The 26,107-nt window shown below is 39.5% G+C and overlaps 1 protein-coding gene across 1 annotated transcript; it reads right to left on the bottom strand.

Annotated features, from left to right (window-relative positions):
- Positions 1-723: 723 nt before the first annotated feature.
- Positions 724-23,417, bottom strand: arhgap31 (Rho GTPase activating protein 31). Its single transcript, XM_023800554.2, has 12 exons — positions 22,935-23,417; positions 18,986-19,088; positions 16,388-16,532; positions 15,617-15,699; positions 15,426-15,533; positions 14,480-14,625; positions 12,617-12,836; positions 10,402-10,526; positions 8,459-8,518; positions 7,746-8,372; positions 7,049-7,323; positions 724-6,957 (listed from the first exon to the last, which is right to left on the bottom strand). The coding sequence occupies exons 1-12, from the start codon at positions 23,032-23,034 to the stop codon at positions 4,951-4,953; spliced, it is 3,999 nt and encodes a 1,332-aa protein (XP_023656322.1). The 5' UTR covers positions 23,035-23,417; the 3' UTR covers positions 724-4,950.
- Positions 23,418-26,107: the final 2,690 nt, after the last annotated feature.

Genomic DNA, 26,107 nt, shown 5'->3' on the forward strand with positions numbered 1-26,107 from the left:
AAAAACAGAAAATGCAATCAATTCAGAAACAAAATTACATGTCCTACAGAAACATTGTTTTTGTGAGACTGTAAAATATTTGTATTATGTATTATGTACTGTCTGTAACATCCTGCCCACCACGTCTGCCTCACCCACCGGTGTTCTCCCTGGCGTGTCCCTAACGAGCCACGCCCGGCACTCGTTTGTCTTACTTCTTGATCCTGCCCTCGTTTCAATCACTCCAGCTGCCTCTCATTAGCTCCCTTGTCAGTTTTGTATAAAAGTGCTTCCTAGTCCTGTGATCCCCAGTCATTGACGTTGTTCCCTTGTGTTACCAGTGCCTTCCCTCATTCCTACATTAAATTGGGCGGTGGGACCAAGGTGAAATTTTGTCTAGGGGCCCAGAATTTTTACGTATGCCCCTTATGTACGTATTTTATGATAAATATTTTGATGGCGTTTTTTCCAATGTTTTTTATCCTCCAAAAGTTCATTGCCATGGATACCGGCTGCATCAGGGCCAGAGGAGTTTCCTGCTTCTGCAAAGACCGGTGTGAGTGAGAAGTGTGTCTGTGAGCGGCGCGTCCATTCAGCCACATCCGCTGTCCCGGCACCACACCTGATAGATATACAGTATAGGTATACTTACTTTAAGCACACTTCACTGAGTTGCTTTGCAACTTAGTTTAAACTTAACTACATAATATCAAACTAAGGGCTTCAAGACTTTTGAAACAAGAATCTTTGAAAATCAGTTTATTGTCTCAGGAGTTTTGAAAACATTGCACATTGTTTTGAACATGCAAACATTTTGTATTAGCAAATGTAAAAACAGAAACAGTAATTCTGTACTCCCATCGGAATCGAAAACGTCTTGGTGAGGTTAGTCATGAGTACTAAAGATAGCATGAGAAGAAAATCAGTGAGCAAACATAATGCACCAGGTGATCCCAAGTGCATCGCTATCATGGTATATCTACCATGGTAACTGCATCCCTCTATCATGGTGTATTTACCATGGTAACTGCTTCCTCTATCATGGTATATCTACCATAGTAACAACATCCCACCTGTCATCTGAACACAGAATACAAAGCTAAATTCAAAGTCCAAAAGGGAACAACACCCCATAGATGGAGCGTATCTATGGTTACGAGAAAAGTAGCTACATCCTTCGCTCCCAAACCTTTGTAGTTGCATTGCTAACAATGATAACAATGTTGCCACTTGGCCTGTTCTCAGTAGATCTGTTCTTGAACCAATAAAGGAAATGAATAATAAATTACAGTTCAATTTTTATTACATGACAAAGATATGAACTCTGAACAGTAGCAAGGCTGACGTCCCCATAGAACCATATAGGTTAAACAATATACGATTTACTCATTAGCTGAACTTATATACAGAAATTGAGAAATTGTATAGATCTAATTAAAATGGGATAGAAACCCAATACATAGAAATGAAAAGGTAAATGAAAAGAAAAATAAGCAGAAAGAAAATGTTACATCCTGGCTTGTAATAGTTCATAAACTCTCTCCCAGTGCTGCTCGAAACAAACAAGCTAATAGTATCAATTTTTGCTTCCCCCTTCAGTGCATTGCCCCACTGCAAATACTGAACTTAAGCTATGCGGGATTATGATCATGGAAAACATGGAGGATACATTACACCAGGGCTGCCCAACTCCAGTGCTGGAGGGCCAGAGCCCTGCACATTTTTGGGATTCCCCTCATTTAACACACCTGATTCAACTCCTTGTGCTATTTACCACACAGCTCTTGAGCTGAATCATTTATGGTGGAACAGGGAAATAACTAAGCTACACAGGGCTCCGGCCCCCCTGGACTGGAGTTGGGCACCCCTGCATTAAACCAGTTGCTGAAATTTGAAGACTTTTTGGGATTCTGCAAGGATGCAGTTCCTTCTGACATACTATAATACAGGGGTCTCCAACTCCGGTCCTGGAGAGCTACTATCCAGTAGGTTTTCTATCCTACCTGGCTTCTGATGAGCCACACTAGTTCTCAGATAAATACCAGGAGCAGGTATGGCTCATCAGTAGCCAGGTAGGATAGAAAACCTACTGGATAGTAGCTCTTCAGGACCGGAGTTGGAGACCCCTGCTATAATATGCTTATTAACATAGGCTTTAGCTGTCTGTAATACGTGGCCAGCAAAATGCCATTTCGGAAGGTTATCAGGATAAGACAGAGCACCGAGAAGAAGTTCCAGACCAACAAGACAGTAGTTATCCCTGCGGTTCTGAGGTGTTTTTAAACCTTTATTCCCTTATAGGTTTGGAGGATTTTTTTAGATAAAGCAGGTTTACTAATTAATGCTAAAATGGAGGAAAAGTGGATCGAGATCCACAGCTAACTGCATTATGGGTAATTTTAAAGCATTTCTAAGATTTTACATTATAAATGATATAATTGCTTTACACAGAAATGTGGATGTTGAATATTTGCTGAATACATTATAGTTCAAAGACTTCATTCTTAATTTCCAGTTGCGTGTACTTAACATAATTAAGTAAACAAAACTGACTTATTTCCAGTCCCAGTAAAATAATCTGACATAAAATCACCATGCACCTTCTTAGGAAATGTCAACATATATTATAAAAAAAACAATGTGCATAAATAAATTGTATAATGCAAACATATACTGTATCATACCCCCTGAAGCTGTACCATCTTTATGGTAAAACGCTAATGTCAATTTGCAGTTTACAGTTTGCAGAATCATGAGAAATCTGAGGCACAGTAATGAACAACCAGCTGGATTTAGTTTGAGGATAGACCTGCAGTCGCTGATGTAATGTGCTGTTCTGGCAGCGCTCGTGCTTTTTAAGTCGGACTTGCTCTGCATTCAGCAGCTTTTTTCACTTACATTCTGTTGTTTATATACAGGCTGCATTGTGTAGTGTAATAGGCAGCTTAAATGCAGCAGCCATTCTCTTTGCTTAATGCTGAACTCACATTATCTTTATTAGTCAGGCAACTACAGCAATAATGTCAAGAGCATTTTGGTGATGTCTTGGATAAGATTTCTAAATTCATTTTTCAAAAGTTTTCAAAACATTACATTATGCATTATAATTTAAACGTGTTGTAGGAGGAATCTGTATTCCCATTGCCAAAAAAGTGTATTGTACATTATTTCATAAATTAATTACTGTACATGTATTCTTCTTGGTCAGTTTCATCTGCTGAATGAAAAATTTTGCTTTTATTTTCTGCTCCACATCCTATGTCTGATCAACCTGATTAGTTTTTTGTAATCTAATTTAACCATAAAAATTCTGTGTTAAACATCTGTTACGTAAATGGGAAACATTAACAGCCCCAATACGGAGCCATAGAACACTCTTCCAGTTACACTAGCCCGTCATTAGCTTCTTTTAAAAATCATTACGTATATTTTTTATCCATCTCACCACACTAGCATGGATGCTGGTTTCTTCCTAACAAAACTAGTTTTTGATTAATAGCATATAGTTTAGGTTTATCGACCCAATTTGTATTATATTAGCTATTTTTAAGCTCTGCACTATAATGCTTTCAAAAAATGATAGGCCTATTATATAGAACAATTTTCTTCAAAGAGCAGGTAAATACGGTTTATTTTAAAATGACCTAAATGCCTTTAAGACAAAGATAAAAATTTAAAGTTCATTAATATTAAAGATTGTGTAGATCATAAATATATTTTCTGCTTTTTATCTGTGGGTGAGCTAAGCAATATCGTCTGCGCTCAGAAAAATGTTTCCTTAAAACCTCGGATGAGAGCTTCAGATTTTCTGTGATTTCCATGACATTGTAAATAAGCCACGTCTTGCCCTAACCATTCCTTCTTTACTCACTTTCGACCCTCATGCATTTTAACTTCACATCCTATATCCATTAACATAACCACACGATCCTTTAAACACAGAAATCATCTATATGAGATGGAGAATAAAAGAGGAAAATTATAAAAAATACTTATTCTGCATCTGAAGCAGAAGCACTACATTAGAATTGAATTAGAGTTCTGCATAACAGGAGGAGGGTTCTGAGATACACATAATGAAATACAAATAAGAACTGTGATTATTAGTAATGACTGCAAGAAAGCAGAGTAATCATATGTGTAACATTTTAGCACCAAAACACATTCAACCCTTTTGTTTCCTTCATAATTATACTAGTCAATACTGATCCATGACTTTGATAGATATACTAATTGATCTACAAAGTAAGCAAAAGAATATTTATCTGAAAGATTCTGTTGATTCAGTTTTGGACTATGAATGGCTACGTTTTTAATACTACACCAGCTAATTGGTAGTAACAGTAGTGTTTAATTCTCTCATTCTTACTTTCCTTTTTAGTAAAAATTGCACACCAAAGCTTATTATTGACATCAACAATAATCTTATACTCTGAAATGTATGTGCAGAATGCACTTTGAAGTATTAAAAACTGAACTTGTCTTTACCTTGTGCATTTCATGCAGTTGAAATGTTTGTAAAAGCAAAAAGAATAGCACTGGTGCAGTGAGTAATAACACTGGCATCAAAAGCCACTGCACCAAGCAAACAAATTACTTTCATAGATACATTTAAGATATATTTGTTGGTCAGAGTTTTGGTGTGTTAGAGAAAAAAAGTAATTTAAAATGTTTATGTGTATGTATATACACAATGCAAATATATTACATACATGGATATTAAAAATAATGGCAAAAATAATGTTACTCAGCAATATATACTTAATGTGCAACAAAGAGAATATTTTCATTATAAGGCACTTAGACTTGAACAGCAGATATCGATACGGTATATAAATATATCTTGTATGGTTTGTATTGTTTTATGCATGTCATTAACGGTACAGGTAAACAGCGCATTTCATATAAGCAAATGCCCATGCAGATAACTGCACGTTACTTGAAAAGGCCAACAAAATTAAACAGCCAAAATTATTCATTCTGCCTATTGCCTCTGCTGTCAAATATCATTGATCTCCTTTGTGGTTGATAGAAGCAACTTGTCGAAGTTTCTAACCTCTGGCCACTCTTTGGCATTGTCATTTTCCTACGCAAAGACACATCTTCAAACTCCGCAAGTTCCTTGGAAAGCACGTCAGACGCCATCATCTCAGTGGGGCTTTTGATGGGTGAGAGGAGAATTTTGTCATCATCTGCAGCTGGTGGGCAGTCCATGCTGGGAAAGGGAGGAGTGAAGAGAATGAGGCTTTGGGGTCTGTTTGGCCGAGCCCTGAAGGACGGCCTCTTCATTACCGTAGGTCGCTCAAGTCTTGCAAAGTCACCGAATGCATCTCCATGGGAGGTGTTTCTGAACTCCGATGGTTTCTGTGGCCACACTGTCGGGTAACCATTACTAACTTTCCCGGGGTTTGCTAATGCTGGTTGACTGCTCTCTACATTAACATCCGAATTTCTGATGCAGAGTAGAGGTGAAGTAGTTTCTTTATTCATTTTGCTGCTTCCTGTTGGGTCATTTTCCAGCTCTTTATTTGGACAGCTGTCGGCATTATTCGCCGGCAGCGGCTGAGGTATCTGACTGTACTGAATCTTTGGCAGTTTCACCGGCACAGCGTTGGCCTGGGAGGTTTTGATCATGAATGATGTCCTGACTGACGAGACACTGACTGGAGCGGAGTTCCTGCGCATCGAAGCTTGACGATTACAAAGGAACTTCTTTAGTTCAGTCGATGAGCAGCCATACTTGGGCAGTGATTTTTGGTTGAGTGAAATACCTGGCAGGAAATCAAAGTTTTCCTGCTCTGAAGCATCCTTGATGTATAGAGTTTCCAGGTTCAAATTGAGTGAACGCGGCCTCTGCTTTGTAACAGAATTTTCCTTTGTATTTTCCATACAAGAACTATCTTGGGATCTTTGTCTTTTTGGCCTTTGGAAAGAGCAGTTATTTTTCTGCTTTGAAAGCTTCTCATCCTTTCCTTTAAATTTTGGCTTCACTTCATTGGCTGGAATATTTTCCCAATTTGGTGGCTGTGTATTTTCATCATGGGTGTTTTTGTGATGATGAACTTGTAGACTCTTCCCTGGAGATATTTCAGTGCTGTTACCATCCCCAAGTTCATTCTTCTTACCCTCTCTGACATACTTGTTTGATTTGTAACTTTCCCCCATTAAACATGACAGCAATTCTTCCTGACTCTGAAAAAAATTAAGTGTTTTGGGAGAGTGGAGTGGACTGGTCACCCAGTGTTTTGTGCCACTGTTGTCTTCCCAGGGCTCTACCAACTCCAGATCCCCCATATTATCTCCCAAGGACTCTTCATCATCATTATCAGCTAATTCTAAGAATGACGGACTCTTATTTATGGATTGTGACAGACTCATGCTTCTTCTCTTCGGGTCAATTTTCTGTCTGTCACCTTTGTGCTCATTTTTGTTCACGGTTTCCATTTTGATCTTTACTGAAACAGGATCGAAAGCTTCTTTTATTTTTAGTTCATCATTTGGTACATTCGGTTGTTCTCTCGTCATTGCATTACGATTTTGAGTTGTATTTGAATGTGTTTTTCCATATTCTGGACACTTATGCTGGCTCTGAGGGACAGGTAAAGGCATATTACTGATTGTATCAGATTTCTCTGTCAGAGGTAGGTCTGGTTTGTTTAATTCATCATATGCATCAAATGACTGCACTGGAGAAGTGTTTGAGTCTTCCTTAAATTCTGTATAATGTCTAGAATCCCAGTCAAAAGAAAGTTGTCTCACTGGCATGTCCCTTAAAGTGAAAAAGTTAGCAGTGTGATGATTGTCATTGAGAGTGAGGCTATTTGATCTGTCGTTTAGCAGGGAGCTGCTCTTGCTTTTCGCCATCAGCTTCGCCTTTGGTTTGTCTTGTGCAACATCAACACTAGACTTAATCTCCTTTAAGTCATAGTCAATACCGTCCCAGTCTTGGTCCATTCTTTTGCCACTTGCTTTTTCATCCTGCAGAGATAAAAAAAAAAAAAAAAAAACATTTTTAATACTACTTTTGGGAAAATATTAAAATGAAATGTAATAATGATTTGACACCTACGGTTTTGGTGAGTTTCCTTAGTCCAGAGTGGTGCTTCTGTGGAGTCACCAGTCGTTTCTCGGATCCGACAAGTTCTTTTGGCAGCAGAGTGGCCATATGAGCTTGACATAGAGTCTCCTGTCCAGTTTCATTTTGTTCAAGTGTGCTTGAGGAGGTCGGCTGGGTCTGAAGGTGTGGAGGTCTGCAAGGTGCATGCTTCGCTCGGACTGGCAGCAGCAGCTGGGGTTCAGAAATAACCCCTTTGCTGCTGCTTTCCTTCAAATCTGTATTTTCTCCTGTAAGAAAAAAGCAAGATTTAAACTGATGACATTCATAGTATATTATCGTCTATACCGTGTACACCACATGGCTACAGTACATTAATGAATTGAGCAGTATTTCCGGCTGCTTTTCGAGAATGAAAATGTGTGCATATTTAATTGCACAGAGGCCTCCCTCTCATTGCGGGTTACTTTCAAAGAGTTATAATAACATACGAGGTAACAACATAGGTTGACTCTAAACATTAAATCTTTTTATAAATGAAAGTGCCAATACTGTATCTACCATTTGTTACATATTTACAGCATTCTGCAAAGTGCATTATAGGTAAACAAGGTAAGCGGTATAATGTCATGATATAGATGCAGCCCAAAAATTAACCCTTTGTATTATGATTGTATTTTATGATTTGTAAAATGCAGAATTGATTGTTTACCTTTTCTAGCCTCCATGGAGCAAGCAGCTTCCACTTTTCTACTGGATCCTGCCTGAACGCCCTCCTTTTTCAGTGTGCTACTGCTGCGCCTCCCTCTGTTTTTTTCGGACACTGGAGCTTCGCTGATGGGCTCTGGGAGCGGGTGGCTGTGTTTGTCCTTGTCCAGCACTCTGCACAGGGTGCTGTTGGAGCTGATGACGGCAGACACACGTAGAGGGACTGACACGGCAAAGGGCTCGGAGATGTTGAGGGCTTTGCATGGGTGCTGAGCTGACGATTCCAGCGGGAAGAGTTTTCCTGGGAAGGAGGTTCTAGAAGAGCCACTGTTGGTGTTGCCGGAATATAACATCCTCCTGTTCTTTGGCGAGGTGGGGTGGCAGTGGTCGTCACCTTTGAATACTTTAAGCTGTTCGGGTAGTTTCCTTTGCCGAGGGAGGGAATCGCCCTTATTCCCTTTTTTCTTTGGATTTGGGATGTCTGCCGTGGCCCCCAGCATGTTCTCGGGCTCCAAATTCCACTCTTCGTCTTCCTTGCTGAGGTCATATGAGCAGTTGGAGTCTAGCGTATGTGACTTGAAGGCAGGTGCTGCTGAGATATGGGCTTTGGTCGGCTGCTTGAATTCACCATCTTTGATATGAAGTGTAAGAATAAAAGAGACTGTAATACCATGTTACTACGGTGCTTTTTTTGTGATGAATTTGTGTATGCCTTACCGTCTTTAGAGAGAGAACACAGAGAGTCCATGCTTTTGGCTGGCCGAATTGTTGCTTTTTCTGTAAAAGAACATCGGGCTACGTAAGGCACCATTCCGATTAAAATGTCATAAATCATTAGCACATGTAATACTTGTAAATGCCAAAATATAACAGTGCAAGAGAGAGTCAGTTGAATGCAGAGTACAAGAACCAGAGAAATTCACTTTGAATTGAATTTGCTACTTTGTAATTATTTAACTAGTAACTACCAAAAGTAAGATTTAAAATATTACAGTTATTTCCACCATGCAGCTTCCATTAATCTGTTCTGAAAAAGACTACAGTGGTAACTCAGTTCTCAAACTCATTAAAACTCGAATTTCTTAAAAGTCGAACTAATCAGTTTGAAAAAAATTTACCTAGGACTCAATCTGAATCTCAGAAGTCAAACCATGAACGCTGACCTAAGATAACTTGTACGCACAGGGAAATGAGTTACACCAAACGTCTCTTCAGTCTCAGCCTTGCATTCGCTGTGATAGCATCATGCATGTTTACACTAGCTGAATACATATATTTAGACAGTAAAAATACATTTAGACAATGATAATAACAGTAATTATTATTATATAATAAAATACATTTAAAAATAAAGATTTCTTATTAATTATTTTAATATTAATAATAAACCATTAATACATTTAATTATAATAATATTGACATGCCCGGCGGGATGGAACGGAGACAAAAGCGCAGACGTCAGGGCATCAGGGAATACGGGGTTTAATTACAGGTAAGGCAGGCAAAACGCAGACGGACAATACAATGACCGGACTGGGGAAACTGAAACGCAGACTAAATACCGAGGACTAATGACAACAACCAGAAATTCATCATATGCAGTTGAGGGAAAAAATCAAGTTTTGTGATAACATGGGGATTCCACACGGGGTTAACGAGGGGGCGTGGCACACGGAAGGAGCGGACGATCGGGGCATGACACATCGTTGTTGTTTTTTGTTTTTTTTACTTTACACATTGTTTGGATGCATTTATTTTCTTACTTTAAAAATTACTGTTTTGATAAATTTGCTTAGATGTGTTTAGTACAGTATATGCTTTTCTTGTTTTGTCCGGTTCATTTTGTGTTTAAATGCTTAAAAAAACATATTTCGGTGTCATTTTTTGGGGCAGGGAACCAATTACTTGGTTTTCCATTATTTCGAGTTCTGAGGTACCACTGTATATCACTTTGATATGTCAAGCAATATGGCAGACAGTAACCATAATTCCTAGGTTTTTATTTTGAGCTTGTTCTCGTTCAGAGATAAATGGAACATGAAAAAAATGATTGAAAATTAAATTCTGCATACACACACAAATATTTCCCTGAATTGTTACAAGCTAAAAAAGCTGCATCTTATCTGCAACTAATTCGGAATTTATTCTAATACAGAATGAAATGATTGATACATTTAACGTGGCTACAGGGTCATGTCTCCTGGAATTAAGCTTTGAAGTATTTTTTTTTTTTTGCACTTATCCACTGAAGCATTCATATACCGTAGGCTACTGCCTTTTCCAATCCATTTGCAAACTCTGCTCGAAATATTTATATGCTGAAACCTCTCTTCCCCAAAGCTTTGGGATGGACATTTCATTGATAAAAATGATTATATAATAATAATTCAATTCAAATATTTATATATTTCATTGATCTGACTGCACAATGTAACAAGCTGGGATGAGGAATGGGAACAATTGGTTTATGGAAAGGATTCTCATATACTTTAGTTCATATTTGATTATGAAATAAAATTTTAAAATTTCAGCCCCAGCTATAGTAGAAAAAATAAATTAGCCAGTGTGATAGAGTTTTTCTCTCCCCAACTTTTTCATTTTTCCATTCCCCGTTTCCTTTTCTTCCACTGTGAGTGACTCCTGGAAGAGCAGAGAGCTACCTGCTAATTTGCTGGACTTTATGAAGACACTGCCGTTCCAGGTCAGCTTCCTCTTTGTGTCATTTGTGGATCCTCCCAGGCTGAAGATGGTCTTCCATTTCTTAGATTTTCCTGAGAAACTTCTTCTAATAGATCGAAGAAAAACAAAGAATTACTTACACATTACTAATTCTCAATTTATTCAGACAATTTATTTAAAAAAAATATTATGAGTAATATGATTCAGCACTTCCTTGTAACATGATATATAAAGAATATATTAAAGACGCCTTAAAGCTCAGTGACCAGCAGCGATGTCCCCAAAGGCATTTATCTGACTTTTATTCACGTCTATAATATGCATGTCTATAACGCTGAATATAATGTTGAATTTTTGGTGTTGACCGTGGTATTATTTTCCTTTAGCCATTTTTGAAACTGTCAAATTAAACGCAGATGGCCAGTGAGCATTTGCTAACACGTCACCTGATTTATGATAAAACAACAACATTAATATTTTTCAGAGAGTGAACCTGAAGTATGAGAGGAGCAAAAACAGGCCAGCTCTGATCTAACTTTGTGCAGAAGTCACTGCACTTGAGCTGATTTGTCCTGCATTATTTTTGGGTGAAACCTATTCTGCCATATATCTGCTTGGCAGCTGCTTTTCTCTGAGTTAGGATCAGAGAACAGGGTCAGACAGATTGGAACAGTTTTGGTTAAGGGTCTTACTCAAGGGCCTAACAACACTTTGACTGGTATAGGATTCGAACCAACAACCATCCAGTCACAGGCAGAGAGCCCCATACCCACAGAGCCATGCACTACCCACAGCTGAGGGGGAAAATGGCTCAGAGACCCAAGTTGGAGCGACTATATGTTACTCATTAGGAGACGACAGCACTAATATACAGTATATAATGACTATAATGCACAGCTCTCTACTTTCCTTGCAATGTAAGTAGCTCAGTGGCTCAAATGACAAAAAAGTGGCTTTTCCTTCTTGGCCGCTCCCTTACAATTTCAACATTACAGCTGAACTGTTATGTCCCTGCTGAAAGCTGTTAGTCGCTGAATATTCTGATCCAAACATTGTTCATTGTTTGGTCTAGATCCTTCTTCTTTGTGATCTTGAAGCTCACACCGGGCTCTGAAGCAAAGAATGTGAATGTTCACACAGCCCTGTGCATGGTTACATCAGACGGTCTATTTCAGGAATCACAGGACAGGGTATCTCCAAAGCAGGGTACATCCAGAACGGGATGCTAATCCATCACTGGGCCTACACAAATCCTTAGAATTTGGAAGACCAGTTCACCTAACACAATCTGCCACGACCAGCAGCTGCATTTCCAGGCATTCTTTATTGAACCCACGAATCACTGGGTCTTCATATGATTCAGTAAGTTATTTGTATTAAGAAAACAAGCTTTGTACAAGACAAAACTGTGCTATTTGGAGCAAACTGAAAGTCATCATCGCTGTTATGGAAACTGCAATCACATCACATCACATCACATACTATTGTGCTGGTTAGTGAGTGTGATCGGCAAACACATTTCATTGTATTTTTTATCATCTTCCTGTTAGCGTAAAAATCTGTGCTGCTGACTTGCATGTATTGTGCGTCTGTTTTATCGTACATCAGTATGATTCAGGGCATGTCCCATACCAGATATTTTCATTTAAACCATTGCCTTCCATATCCTGAGTGGCACAGTATGAACTTAGGACCTGTTACAGATAAACTGGCAGATTTTGTTGAGCGGAAAAGCCCACACAATAACTCTTCTTGTTTTGCAGACTGTTGGGTACTCAGCTGCCAAGATAAACAACTGGATGTTACAAAAAAATCATTACCTGTGTGTACTTGCGTTGGGTTTAAAGAAAATTGGTCTTAAATCAGTTTCCTTTGTTTGACATCCTACACAACAGCAGCCAGGGGAATGGTGGCAGGAAAACTTATTTTGTCATTTCAAATATTTGCTTTGAGAGTTGTGAGTCTATAACACTTTAACTCTTTAAAGCACCACCGCGCCATTCTGGGCGTCCCTCATTTCCTCAGGAAGGCTCTGGATTAATTTTTTTTCCCCCTGCTTCTTGATATAAAAGCAGCACTTTGCCAAATGTTTTTTTTTTCCTTTTTAAACTCTTTTAATGCTACAATGGTCAAAAAGGTACAAGTGGTCTCGTAGAAGTTTTGTGAAGTTCTGCTGCGTAAGAATGAGAATCGTACTTGTTGCTGGGCATGTCGATCACAGTGTGGTACATTTTGGCGTCAGTTGTGCTCCCTTCGGCGGCGTCGCTCTCCTGCGGGCACTCCCTGCGCGCCGGGTGCTTCGCGTTCAGCGTGCGAGCTTGGGCCTCTTCCAGGCTCATCAGTTTCATAGGGGCATACTGACCCGGAGCAGCAAAGTTGGTCATAACATACGGTGGCTCACATGCTGAACTCTGCCCTGCAATTTTTGTTTAACATAATCAGTCTTCTTTTATGTAATGTTAAGCATAAAAATAACCAAGATGCAATTTCATAAACAACACATCATACCAATAATTATTTCATAAGAATCAGATTGTGAAATAATATTGTGCAAGAAACAAAGATTATTTTGTCAGATGGACCAGAAATCTGATGTTCCGAAGATATTCGATCAATGGCATTATGAGCTTCACAACACCATTATAATCAGTTCAATATACCTTCATAACCATTACAATAAAGTGTTGTTGATTAAATTGATGGTCAGCTAAGGCAGAAACTGCTTTATCAGGAGCACCATTCATTCAACAACACATGAAAACTTGATTTCTTCTCCAAATATTCGATAAGGCTTTACATTAACTGCACCCTCATAATGCCTTTATAATGCATTCGTAAAACATTCATAAGCAACATGTAAGTATATCTTAACATGTAGTAATAAACATATACATTAATAAACATTATATAATTATAATGCTTGTTATTATTAAGCTGCTAATGTATGTTAGGATGTTAAGGTATACTTCCATGCTGCTTATGAATGTTCTATGAAAGCATTATGAATGCATTATAAAGGTTCACTAAATGTTCTACAAATGCATTATAATGCCATTATAAGGGTGCAGTTAATGTAAAGTGTAACCAAATATTCTTATCCAGAAGGATGAGAAGGAGTTTATAAAAACTTTAGAACAACTTGCATGCTTAAATAAACTTGGCTGAACCTGTCATTAAGTTTTCCAACATTCTCCTCATTATTAATCTTATTAAATAATCGATGAGCCTCTGACAGTGTTTCCCATTCTGGTCTTTGGGCCCCTCCAGCTCCCAGCTCCTTACCGGGTAGCAAAAATGTGGACCGTCAGCGGCCCCCCCGAAGACCGGGTTGAGTAACACTGAACTAAGGAGCAGTTTTGTATCTGTATTCATTCAAATCTCACTAGTCTATCTGGTTAAATCAGCATATCATGTCACGTGCCATGTATACCAAAATTCCACCAAAATAATCTATGTAAAATACATTGTTAGGTATTTGGCATAAAGCGGTATAGTCAGTAATCTACTGTCATCTCTACAATGCATGTAAAAGCTGAATAATTAGACAGTATGGTTGGAAGCTACACCAATCGCAAATACTTTGTACTTGCAGTCTTGCGATGCTTTAGTAGTTGAACGGTGTGAAACGTTATTAGAACTAATTCAGGTAATTACAGATTTTAGGGTTAGCAGTATGCCGTCACAAAAAGCGCAGCATGCGTGTTACTGTGAATCTTACTATGCTGAACGGTTTACGCTAGTTTATCCATATATGTAGCTGTGTTGGTTATTGGTGTGTCAGCTGACAAGGCTGTTCCATGTTGCTAAGAATGCTTTCTGTGTAACTAAGGTAGTGATGATGTAAGCACTTCATGCATGCAGGTCTTTGATGTCAGCTCTCACTGTGTGTCGCACTGGATTGCTTCTTACAGGATAAGGGGAGACAGAGAGCACCTGATGAATTCATCGTGACATCGTGTGTTGCTTACGCAAATGTATTTTATCTTGGTACTTTCACAGGGAGTATTACAGCAATTTCCCCTAATGTCATTTAGGAACGAATATAGAAATGTATCTTACCTTCTTCTTTTGGTATAGACTGTCCAGGTTTATTGTTGAAGATCTGATCCATGTGGTTTAATATGAACTCCACCACTGCTTGCTGCACCCTCACCTCCAGAAACGCAGTGTCTCCATTACAGGTAAGGATTTCATTTTCTTTGGATCTTCCATACGAAAAAGAAATGTGCAAAGACAGATATTTAACAGCCATAATAGTATAAATAAGAGTAAAACATTTTTCAAATAACACTTTTCTATGGTGTTCTTTAAACATTTATTTGTGTTTTATCTTTGATTCTATTTATCTCTCTCTCTCTCTCTCTCTGTCTCTCTCTCTATGGATATATTTTCTTGTTCTGTATAAGCATGTATTGCAAAAATTGATGTCCTGAAATGTGTTTTTGGGCACTGGTCCCTACTGCCTGTCCCGCAAGAATCAACCTCTATCCCATATGTTCCTGTTCACAAGATAAACTTTACCAGGGAATTACTGAAACATTTAGATCACCTGATATTTACTTGTTATAGCATTATGAGCGATAACATGAATGTGAGTATTAAGATTATTCGCTGGAGCAAACTTTGGATCGGCATGTCAGGCGAGCACCCGTATCTTGGGTATCGACTCTATTTTATTAATCTTCAGCATGAGAGTTTCTAGAATAGCATCAACATCTGCAACTGGGGACCCTGGTACATAAAGAATCACATGGTGATCTACAACACTTAATTACATTAGCGAGGCATTCATAACGCGATAGTTGTGCAACAAATTTCTGGTGGTTCCAGTTAAAATCGCTTTTTAGCGATAAAAATAACTGACAGCTGAGGAATCCCTACCTGATCTATAGTAAAATTAGTGAAGAGACTTGCTGCCGATGTCTAGCAGATAAAAAAAATTCAGCATGGCTTTAGCTTGACAACTTTGTTACCTGTTGAATGCAGGTTTGGGGTATCTACTTACCGGAGAAGATTCGGAGCCCACACTAGGGCCAGGTTTCTAGCATGCATGTTTGTCAGGGAACTGAAAGCAGCAAGATGTGTGAGGTGTTTACTGAGGTACTCCAGGGTCCTGAGGGGGAAAAACACCATTAATTCAAGTCAGCAGCCACACGGTGACACAAATTGCACCAAAGAGTGTCACTTGCATTTTACCTGTAGTGTGACAAGGGAAGTTCTCTGATGACACTCTGAATGCACTGTAGCTGATCATGTTCCTCCTTCCCCGACACGGCATCCTGCATGGACCCAAATGGTGTTGTCAATGAATAATAATGATACTTCAATGATACCTTCTGGAAGGTTACCATGTCGCCTACCCCATCTTGCTCTCCATGCCACACATGTAGATGAAAGCAAGCTTGGCAGTGAATGGCAGTAACCTACAGCAGCCCCATGGAGCTGGGGGTTAAGGGTCTCGCTCAAGGGCCCACAGGCATGAATATCCTCCAAGGCCAGGCTTGAACAAGGGACCTTCTGATCAAAGGTACAGAGGCTGGGGACCTTCTGACCTCAGGCACAGAGGCTTAGCCCACTGAGCCACACACTGCTCAAATTCACTGTAATTCAACTCATTGTGTAGGAGGCTTCAGGCTGTCCCACCAAGGCCATATATTTGGGCATGGACAGTAGGGTCATGTTGCTACCAATGTTGTGGTAGTACTGCATGGGTTTGGGGGGTTCGGGGCTGATAAATGTCCATATAAAGCAATTTTTCCATGCAATTATAGTCAAAACACATGACGTTATAATAAAGATTGATGCCACTAAAACTTATATGTGGGAACATCTGACAGAAAAGACCTAGAAGGTATTTTTAATATTGTCTTGCATGCAGATCTTGGTTTTTTCTTCAATTAGGTCAAGTTCCTATACAGTATATATTTATATACTGTATTGTATGTAACATTTTTCACACTCACTCACCAAAAACTTCCTGTATAGTTCATGTGTCAGCAGTGGATTTGGAAGCTCTCTGAAGTACAGCTTGCAAAGTGAGCCCACACAGTGAATGTCCTGAAGATACACCTCCCTCGTTAGATCAGGGCTCAGCTTGGAGCCAAATTCCTGCCTGCACAGTCGCAGAGAGAGACACCAGGTCAACGGTCACATGGCCAGAAATGTGGAGACAGTCTGAGTTCAAGGTATTGAGAGTTATTGTTAACATACTGCAAATAAAACATATTGTCCTCAAGAAACACAGAGCATGAGAAATGAATCTATGTCCATTGCAGGGATCACACTCATATGTTATGAATTACATATGGATATTATTGTTTTATAAATAAGTGCTTTGTTGTTTCTGTTGTTATTCTGACCCAAACTGTGCTGTAGTATACAAACACAAAAGAAGGTTGACCAGATAATCCAAGTTATATTAAAACTGGGAGGCTCCTGCGCTTGGCTAAATAGTTTGGTTCTTCTCATGCTATGACTGGTTTGTTTCCTTGATTGAAAGACTCATCCAGCTGTTAACATTAATATTATAGTGACACATGCATGATTGTAGGAGACTGACCAATCAGCACACGGCAAGAACTCCGTGCTTAAGTGAAATCCAGGTCCTTTTAATTGAAACGGTAGTTTACAAATGCTGTCCCAGCTCAAAGTGTCCTGCCTGACATGGATCATCTGGTCACCCCACAGAAAAGGGCTGATGTTATTGCAGGTGATTTATGTGAATTATGATGGGTCCAAACACTGATCTGAATCTCTCAAGACAAGCAGAGATTTCAGCAAGACAGCATTCAGGTAACTGCCAGGGGCAGCTTTACGAGTGGGGAAAAAAGCCCTTGATAATTTATGCAACCACTTGCTGCATTTTCAAAGACATATGTGCATGTGTGCAGATACAAGGCATCAGTTTTCATTTTAGCAGGAGAAAAAATATATCTGGTTTCAAGTTATGTCACCCACTCCTTCATCTGAAATATGCATTCAAATGTTTATTCATTCTGACCCGGGAATAAATGTTTTCATAAGCACAGGAAGTTGAGAAGTCTGTAATTAAATTCAGCAGCAGTGCACAATTGGTGAAACGATGATTTTACTTTATCTAGTTCACTTCAATTAATCATTATAATTTTTTAGTGTTTTAATTTGCATCTCTTGTAATAAGTCACAAACATCCATTTTCACTTGATTTTAATTAAATGAATACATCAGAATCTCTTCTGAGGCGACAATGCAAGTTTAACCTAATATTTAAAAATGAAAGTTTTTTTTTTTCCCTCACGCAAAATTTTTCAATGACAATGTAAGCGGTGACCGGCATCTTGCCACAGCCCTCTTCCCCCTGTCTGCGACCCGGACCAGGATACACAGCTAAAAGATGGATGGATGGAATATAGACAGCTTGCTGCTCAATTAATAAGTTGCCAGTATATTCTGGAACTTTTGTATCATCTAGTATCTCAAAGAGTATAATAAACACATCACTTATTCAAGAATAAGAGCTGTATCAGTGTAACCCAGTACATTAATATCCTCTAGAGGTCACCAAATGCTACTTTGGATTTGTTGCAAAGCTTTCCAGCTGGTCACTACGTAGGCTGGTGTCATGTAGTCATATTTGATAAGCTGCATTATGCAATACAAATTATGGTATCATTCCCAATTAATTCAATGCGTTCAGTTCATTCCAGTTAATTTAGTCTCTCCCATAGCTAAAGACGCAGAGAAAGGATCTAGGCTGTCACACTAACACTGCATGTCACCGCTCCTTTGGCTTCACCATGTCTTACTGTAATGCTGGTAGTATTGGGTCTCTCCAAAGCTTGCAGATGACTATTGTCAAGTGTACCAAGGCTATTCTGTATTGAATGCGGTTCTTTCTTATCTTATATGAATGATTTATTTAAAAAAAAACCTTTCCAGTGCCTTTGCTTGATCATTTTGATCTCATTCTGATTCACCCCTAAAGACAATACTCTGTAGATAAGTTACTGAATCACTTTTTCGGCTGCTTTGTCTTTGATGAAGTCCTCGCCTATGTCACCGACTAGATGGGTTGACCGGCACAGCCTGTACCAAGCGGACACTGGAAATGCTGCTGTCTATCTTGCGTACCCCTTATCATGAATAATATTATGGTGACACCCCCCCATCCATTCCATGTAGTAAAGGCCCCAAGGCAGAGGCCAACCCTGGATGGGATGCCAGTCCATTACTGAACACGATCTCACAGACATATTTACACACTGTGTAAGAGCTACAGGCACTGGATGAGGACAGCATTCAGACTGCTGACCCTGTAGGGCTGTCCCACAGCAGTGCTACCCACTGAAACATCATGAAACATCTTGTCCTGGTTGGTGTTATTATTATGATTGTTGTTATCAGTGTTCTTGTGGTGCTTATTGTTGTAATATCGCATGATAGAAATGTTGTCATCCATCCATCCCTTCTCCCATCTTCAGCCAATATGCAATTGCTATATGACCAGAATCATAACGGAAAATAATACGATTTTTTAAAATCTTTCAGAACTACACAGCGTGACGCCTTGGTTACAGAGATAGGTACCTGAGTCTCTGGATGTTCGACGTGATCCCTGAGAGTCTGTATATTCCATCAACAATTCCATGTTTCTCAATAAATTCAGCACAGCACTTGAGAACTTGAGGAACTACAAAAGGAAAAAAGGAGAATGAGATAAATAGCCAAAATTAACATTTTTAAAACTTGTATTGCACTTGATTATCCCACCATTCGCATTATTAAAAAATGGCAATATTTCTCCAGCATGGTGCCCAGCATGTTATTTTATTGCATAGTTTCTCCCGAATAATAACATCTGATATCCATTTATTTCCTAGTTTTGCATTGGATTAATGAATTCAGAAACCAATTTATCTCTTATTTTTTTCATAGTAAATGTAAATGTGTTTTTAATGTATTTATATTCTCTAGTGGTTTCCTTAATATCATTCAAATGCAGAAAATACTGAATCAAAATATATTTGCAGCATATTTTCGGTTCAGATAATACAAAATCATCCATATACAGATGTATTCAGAGTACAGGATGTGTGATCTGGTATGTTTGGCTAAAGTCACCTTGTAGAACATTTCACACATAAAGTAGTTGTTCTTCAACACACATAATGTTCGCGATGTGTCAGTGCTATGCCATCGTTCGTTTCATCTTGGTTATAAAATGATAATTGTTTCCTATGAACTGTAACTCCCCATTAAGAACAGCGTAATGAGTAGGTAGGATGAGCCCAGATTACTCATTGAGAATTTTATGAATCACCAAATTTAAGCCACAATCCACCTACCAAGAAAGCTTTTATCACAAAACGTACGCAGTATTCAAACCTATCCATAAAACTACATGCCCTTTCTAACACCTCTACTTTCTTACTTCATAATGCTTTAATTTATATTTATAGTCTGCTTTAATTTGTTTGTGTTTTACATATTGCCCTAATTCTAGTCATTTAACTGCTTTGCTTTCATCTATAAATTACATTTGTGTAAACTCATACACGCACAGACGCGAGTAATATAATGAAACTTTGTGCATGCAGAGTTAAAACACTGTATGAATTGGGCAGTTGATGTATGACTGTTTCTGTGTCATTTATAAAAACTGCTTCTCCAAATAAGACGGTGGTGGTCTGGAGGCCTGGAAGCCGCTGTCCTAACAAACAGACGGGCCGCGGCTGGAATGTCGGCACATTCGCCAGCAGCACCGCGCTTATACACAAGCTCACTCACTCACTCACCCACTCGGCCACTTGCTAGTCAACTTGCCTGGGCTACATTTTGAACTGCATTACAACAGTTACAAGAAATTTCCAAGCTAAATAAAATTTTGTAATATAACCCTAATCCAAAACTCCAAAATGAAATGTTTGAGCAGCACAGTTAGCGCCCGCAATTGGCACCGCAGGTATAACGCATTTCTATTTTAAGGCATAAAATTATCGTAAACGGTAAAAATGTTGATTCATTTTCACTGCCACCTACTTGCATTTTGCCCAAATATCAAAAAGCGAGTCCAGCATGAATACATGTTCCACGCTTTGCATTGCGCTTGGTGATGTGAGGCTTGCATGCAGCTGCTCGGCCATGGAAGCCCATTCCATGAAGCCCCCGACGCTTCTTGGGCTGAGGTTGATGCCAGAGGAAGTTTGGAACTCTGCAGTTACTGAGTCAGCAGAGCGTTCGCGACTGTCATGCACTATGTGCCTCAGCACTTGCCGACCCCGTTCTGTTGCTTTACATAGTGATTCAGTGATTGAGAGGTGTGTCCCAATACTTTTGTTCCTATAGTGTACAGTATATGTTTTCTGCCTAGCAGCCCTAAAGGTTGTATGAAGGAGATGGATGTAGCAGTCCATGGATGGGGTGGAGTCAGATGGTTTTTCATTTATGCTTCACCCGCACCTTGTTGTCAAGCATGCAGAATCGGGCTTCTGTTTCACCTTCCCAGAATCCTCGGCCAGGCCCTCATTCCTTATGCCTCAAACTATCGTAACTCTTTCCAAGTCCTGACACCTATTTTGTTTTCTTGTCCTGAAGTAGGAACACACTTCTCTTTCCTCTGTTTTGTTATACCCTGTCTCCGTTCCCATACAGTCAGAATCATAATTAGGTTTTAAGATGGGGATATGGATGTTATAAAGCAGAGTATAGAGTAGAGTATAGAGCAGGCGATAAGCCCATTCAGACACGGGTGCCTCGTTTTCTGTACCATAGAACCGCCTCTTTGTCCCAGCTGCCACGTGCGGACCTTGCTGCCTGACCCCTGCCGTTGCCCCTCCCGAGACCCAGGGCCTTTTTTGTTTCCCTGACTACTTCCCCCCCAGCTGAAACCAAAATGGCTGCCTTTTGTTTCTGCTCCTCAGCACCGTTTGTTTGCCGTTGCAGCTGGATAACCTGTCCGTGGTGAGTGGTGCCTCCCGGCGGCCCCCCCTGTCCATGGTGAGTGGTGCCTCCCCCTGTCCTCGGGACAGCAGTTTCAGTGGGAGGTAGCCCGGCTCCTCCCTCATATTCCATCACTTTGATCAGTAGCTTCACTGGCCTGCACTTTCCCAAATGTTGAATTTTTGCAGTTCCTTGAAAATATATATATATATAATACAAATAATATACATTTATATATATATATATAAATCTTAGCTATAATTTTTTATAATTTAAGACATATGGTGTTTTTTTATTTTGTGAACAGTCTTGACAGCCTCCATTCTTCCTCAACATCCCCCCCTCCCCCCCCCCACATACACTTTATTGTTGTCCCTTGTTGTCCCTCCCAGGTCTTTAGTTGTCTTTTATACTTTAATTGGTAACACTTAACTTGAGGGGACACAAATACCTAGTAGTAACTCAGTTACTACTGAAGCACAAATCCTGAACAAATCCTGAACAAATATAGTAGCTACTTGAGATGAAAGATGCGTCACGATTAATTAATGGTGAACAAACATGAGATCAGTATTTTGCTTGTGTTATTCATTACTTGTTCCTTCAATAGTTCCTTCAGTAGTTCATTTTGATTTACAAAGCTAACAGATATAGTCACAAATACAATAGCTGTTTGGGAATGGCAGCAGTACCGTCACAAAGCAAACCATTGCTGTGTGCGTTATGCTTCCCAGCTATACCTATGTCACTGTCTGTTGTGAAAAACCACTTAGTTTGTTTATCAGTCTACGATGCCATTAAACTAAATATACAGTTTGTATTGTGATGCTAACGATTTGATGACTAATAAGCAATGTTTTACATACTTCTTTGTGCTTGTTGCATGCAAAAGATTGCATTGGTAACAAATGCATTTGTTGTTGTGGGGGACATAAATAAAAATAAACTGAATTATTTGTCCACACACAATGAATTTTGACTATTAAGATGTTCTTTGGTGTTTGGCATTTTATTTAATCTCATAATGAATAGCAGGTGGTCATGTTGTCCGCTTTCTCAGCCTGAAACTGTCTGTTTGTCTCCTTGTTTGTCTATTTTTACACAGAAATAGACGTAAAACTAGATTATTGAATAGCACTAAAAGTAATAATGAAAATGGAGTACTTGGAGAAAAGCTACACAAACACAGGAAGAACATGCAAACATAACATACTAACTGTTCAGGAAAAGAATGAATATGACAATAGCCAATAGTAAATTTATAGCTAAGCATGTGCATGAACATTTCTATATTAATATTAAAATGGCCTGTAAATTAATTAAATTTCCATGATAAATCATTTTGTGTCTGCTCTACTTGAGAAAGTTTACACTTAGAACTATGTTTTGTATTGGAACAAATACAAAGATACTATATATATATATTAGTTCCAAGTGTGTATGTACGTACTAAAAGTGTATCACAAATGTCTTTAGTTCTAATATTTATATTTGAAGATTACAATTTCAAGTTAAAGAACAAACAGTCACATTCTTTGCTGAATGGCAAGAGAAAAAAAACAAAAACAAACGATAAAGTGGAGAGTAATATATTTACCATCTTGTCCTGAGTTTTTTAGATGTTCTGTCAAGTCACAACCAAATCCACTCACACTTTCCTTCCCCTTGGAGTTCTGCTTGCCTGTCTTGTTCTTCATTCCCTCTGTTTTAGGTGTTTCAGACTAAGCCAAATCCAGGAACATAGCTATGTGACTCCTCAGAAAAAGTTAGACACACAAAAGAAAAATCCCTTGATTTCTGATGTAAGATCCAATTATTTACATGTTGGTGAACAGACAGCCAGCGGAAAAGGAACAGAGTTTCCATCCGGATGTTGCTTGTGACATTTCTCTGTTACTTATTAAAGCAATTTCAGAAATGTACAGTGTCATACTACGGCTTCTGTAAATCCCACGACAGCGCCACTAAATATATATCATATCCTGAACCTCTTCATTTAAAAATGAGCCTGATTTGCCTGCTCCTGACCATCTCCTCTTCTCTCCTTCTCCTCTTTTAATCACTGCTCTGCTCTGTGGATTTGTATTTGAGGAAGTGTAGGAAGTGAGGCAGAGGCACTGTTTTTTTTGTGGGGGGGGGGGGGGCTGGAGGGGGGCTGGCTTTTTTCTGTATTCCTGTTTTTTTCCAAGGTTTTCGTCTGTTATTGTCTGGTCATGGCAACACTCATGGGCTCGCAACAGAGTGTGAGACATGAGAGACAGCTGAAGTGATTTTGAGTAAAAATAGAAGTTTTTGCAGTTTGAAGTTTGGCTGTTTTATGACTGACCCCCTTTTTTTCTTTCTCCCTTTTCCTTCTAGTCGTAACAGGAAATCTGCTCTCAGCCCGCCTCACCCCTCCCAAATGACACCATTTCCTGTCCACAGATCCTTGTTTAAGAAAAGGAAAAAAGCAGATTGAAGAAATGCAGAAAGCAGATCGGGGGGGGGGGGGGTCAGAGAAGTGGAGGATAAAAATGTTAAATGTTGATATTAAAGAACACATAAATCAGGTTAAAGTCATTACATCCCTTTTTAATTGTAGCTTTTAAATCTGCCTCTTGTACCTCATCTGCTTTGTACCAAACACTATTTTACTGTACATATGAAATATATTCTCAATTCAAAACTTTTAACTATTAAATTCAAATAGAAAAGCCTTACAAAACTGTGTGATGGTCATTTTTTCTGGTATAATCTTACTTTTCAGACACTACATTACAAGAAATAAAATTGAAAATATAAATTTCAGTCACACGCTGGGTGCATTAACAATTAAATTGAAGGTTAAGCAGGATTGTACTCATGCTGATGTAATTTTCCTTCACATGTCACTTTAGTTCTAAATGTATGTAATAGTCATTATGTTAAATGAAAGCAAATGCAAGCATTAGTGTAGAGGACAGGAAGCATTAGTACAAGCTTATGTACACAGTGTGTGTGTGTGTGTGTGTGTGTGGATTATGTTTATATTACATTGGGGTTTTTCAGTGGCATGGCAGCTGAGTGGGCAGCCCCATTGCCTCACACCTCCAAGGTTGCAGGTTTGAATGAATGAATGGATGTTACATTTATGTAGCGCTTTTCAAGACGTCTAAAGCGTTATGCAGAACCAATGGGGAGCCACTCCAACCACCAATTAGATATAGAGGATGATTAGGATGCCAGATTAGATAGGGCCACCGTGAGCTATTTTAGCCAGAACATCGGGATACCACCCCTACTCTTCCACATGTGGTCCGGACTCCTCTTAGCCAAAGAGCAGGACAGCTCAGTTGGTTGGAGGTTGTGCAGTGGTGTGGAATGACCCAGGTTCCAGCTGTGTGGCTGTTTAGGTAGGACTTTGGGCCCATGGGCAGAAAGTGGCCGATTCCAATCTCATGTTCAGCTGGCTAATTCTTGCAGGTCCTTTGGATGGAGAATGAAAATGAGCTGCAATGTTCAGGTCCCCACTGTCATGGCTGTGTGCCTCGGATCATTGTGATGCTGAAAAGTGAGTCCAAGATTGTGTGGACCTGTTTGGCTCAACCTGCCCTCAATCCAGAGCAGTTTCCCGTGTGTTTGTGTCTATGCCTTGCGATGCTCTGGCATCCCAGTGGTCTGCATGTGTCTGTGCCCTTTCATGCTCTGGCATCCCAGTGGTCTGCATGTGTCTGTGCCCTTTCATGCACTGGTATCCCAGTGGTCTGCGTGTGTCTGTTTCCTGCCATGCTCTGGCATACTGGTGGTATGTTTCTATCTGTGCCCTGCAATGCTTCTGAGGCGGCATCTGGGCGGTCTGTGGGTGTCTATGCCTTGCGATGCTCTGGCATCCCAGTGGTCTGTGTGTGTGCCCTGTGATACACTGGCATCCTGGTGATCTGTATGTGTCTGTGCCCTGTGATACTCTGGCATACCAGTGGTCTGTGTCTGTCTGTGCCCTGCAATGGTCTGGCATCCTGGTGGTCTGCGTGTGCCCGTGCCCTGTGATACACTTGCATCCTGGTGATCTGTATGTGTCTGTGCCCTGTGATACTCTGGCATACCAGTGGTCTGTGTCTGTCTGTGCCCTGCAATGGTCTGGCATCTTGGTGGTCTGTGCGTGTCTATGCCTTGCGATGATCTGGCATCCCAGTGGTCTGTATGTGTCTGTGCCCAGTGATGCTCTGGCATCCTGCATGTAAGTATACCACAACATCCAAACATACATTCACAGCTTTAATGTACACTGAATGTTCTATGAACACATAATGAATGCACTTTGAAGGCGCAGTTTATGTAAAGCATTACCTAATAAGAACAGAAAGGCTTTACAAAACAATTGAAGATGTTGGATAAAATAAAACTTCAAAAGAGTAAAACACCAAATAAATAGCAGAATAAAACTCAGACATTGAAACTCATTAAATGAAACATAAATCTTCCCACCAATTATCCAGTACAGAGGTAAAAAAAGCGGGTAATTCATTAAAAAGTGTCAGAAGATTCACCTTTAAAAGGGAGAAACTGAAACTTTAAATGTCAATGACTAATTCTCATAGATGTCTGATGTTCCAGATGTTAAACTGAAAACTACACCATGTTTGTAGAATGTAACATAATGTAATATTCACTGTAACGTCTTTCATGTGTCTGTTTGCACCTGCACTAGTGCCAAATGAGAGTCCTGACAACACGAGCAGTAACCTGACAACACGAGCAGTGATGCTGTGCCCTTTTAGCTGCAGGCGTCCCTCGCCGTCTGGCCCGCTGGTC

The sequence above is a fragment of the Paramormyrops kingsleyae genome, chromosome 18 (assembly GCF_048594095.1).
Source record: "Paramormyrops kingsleyae isolate MSU_618 chromosome 18, PKINGS_0.4, whole genome shotgun sequence".
Classification (NCBI taxonomy): Eukaryota; Metazoa; Chordata; class Actinopteri; order Osteoglossiformes; family Mormyridae; genus Paramormyrops; species Paramormyrops kingsleyae.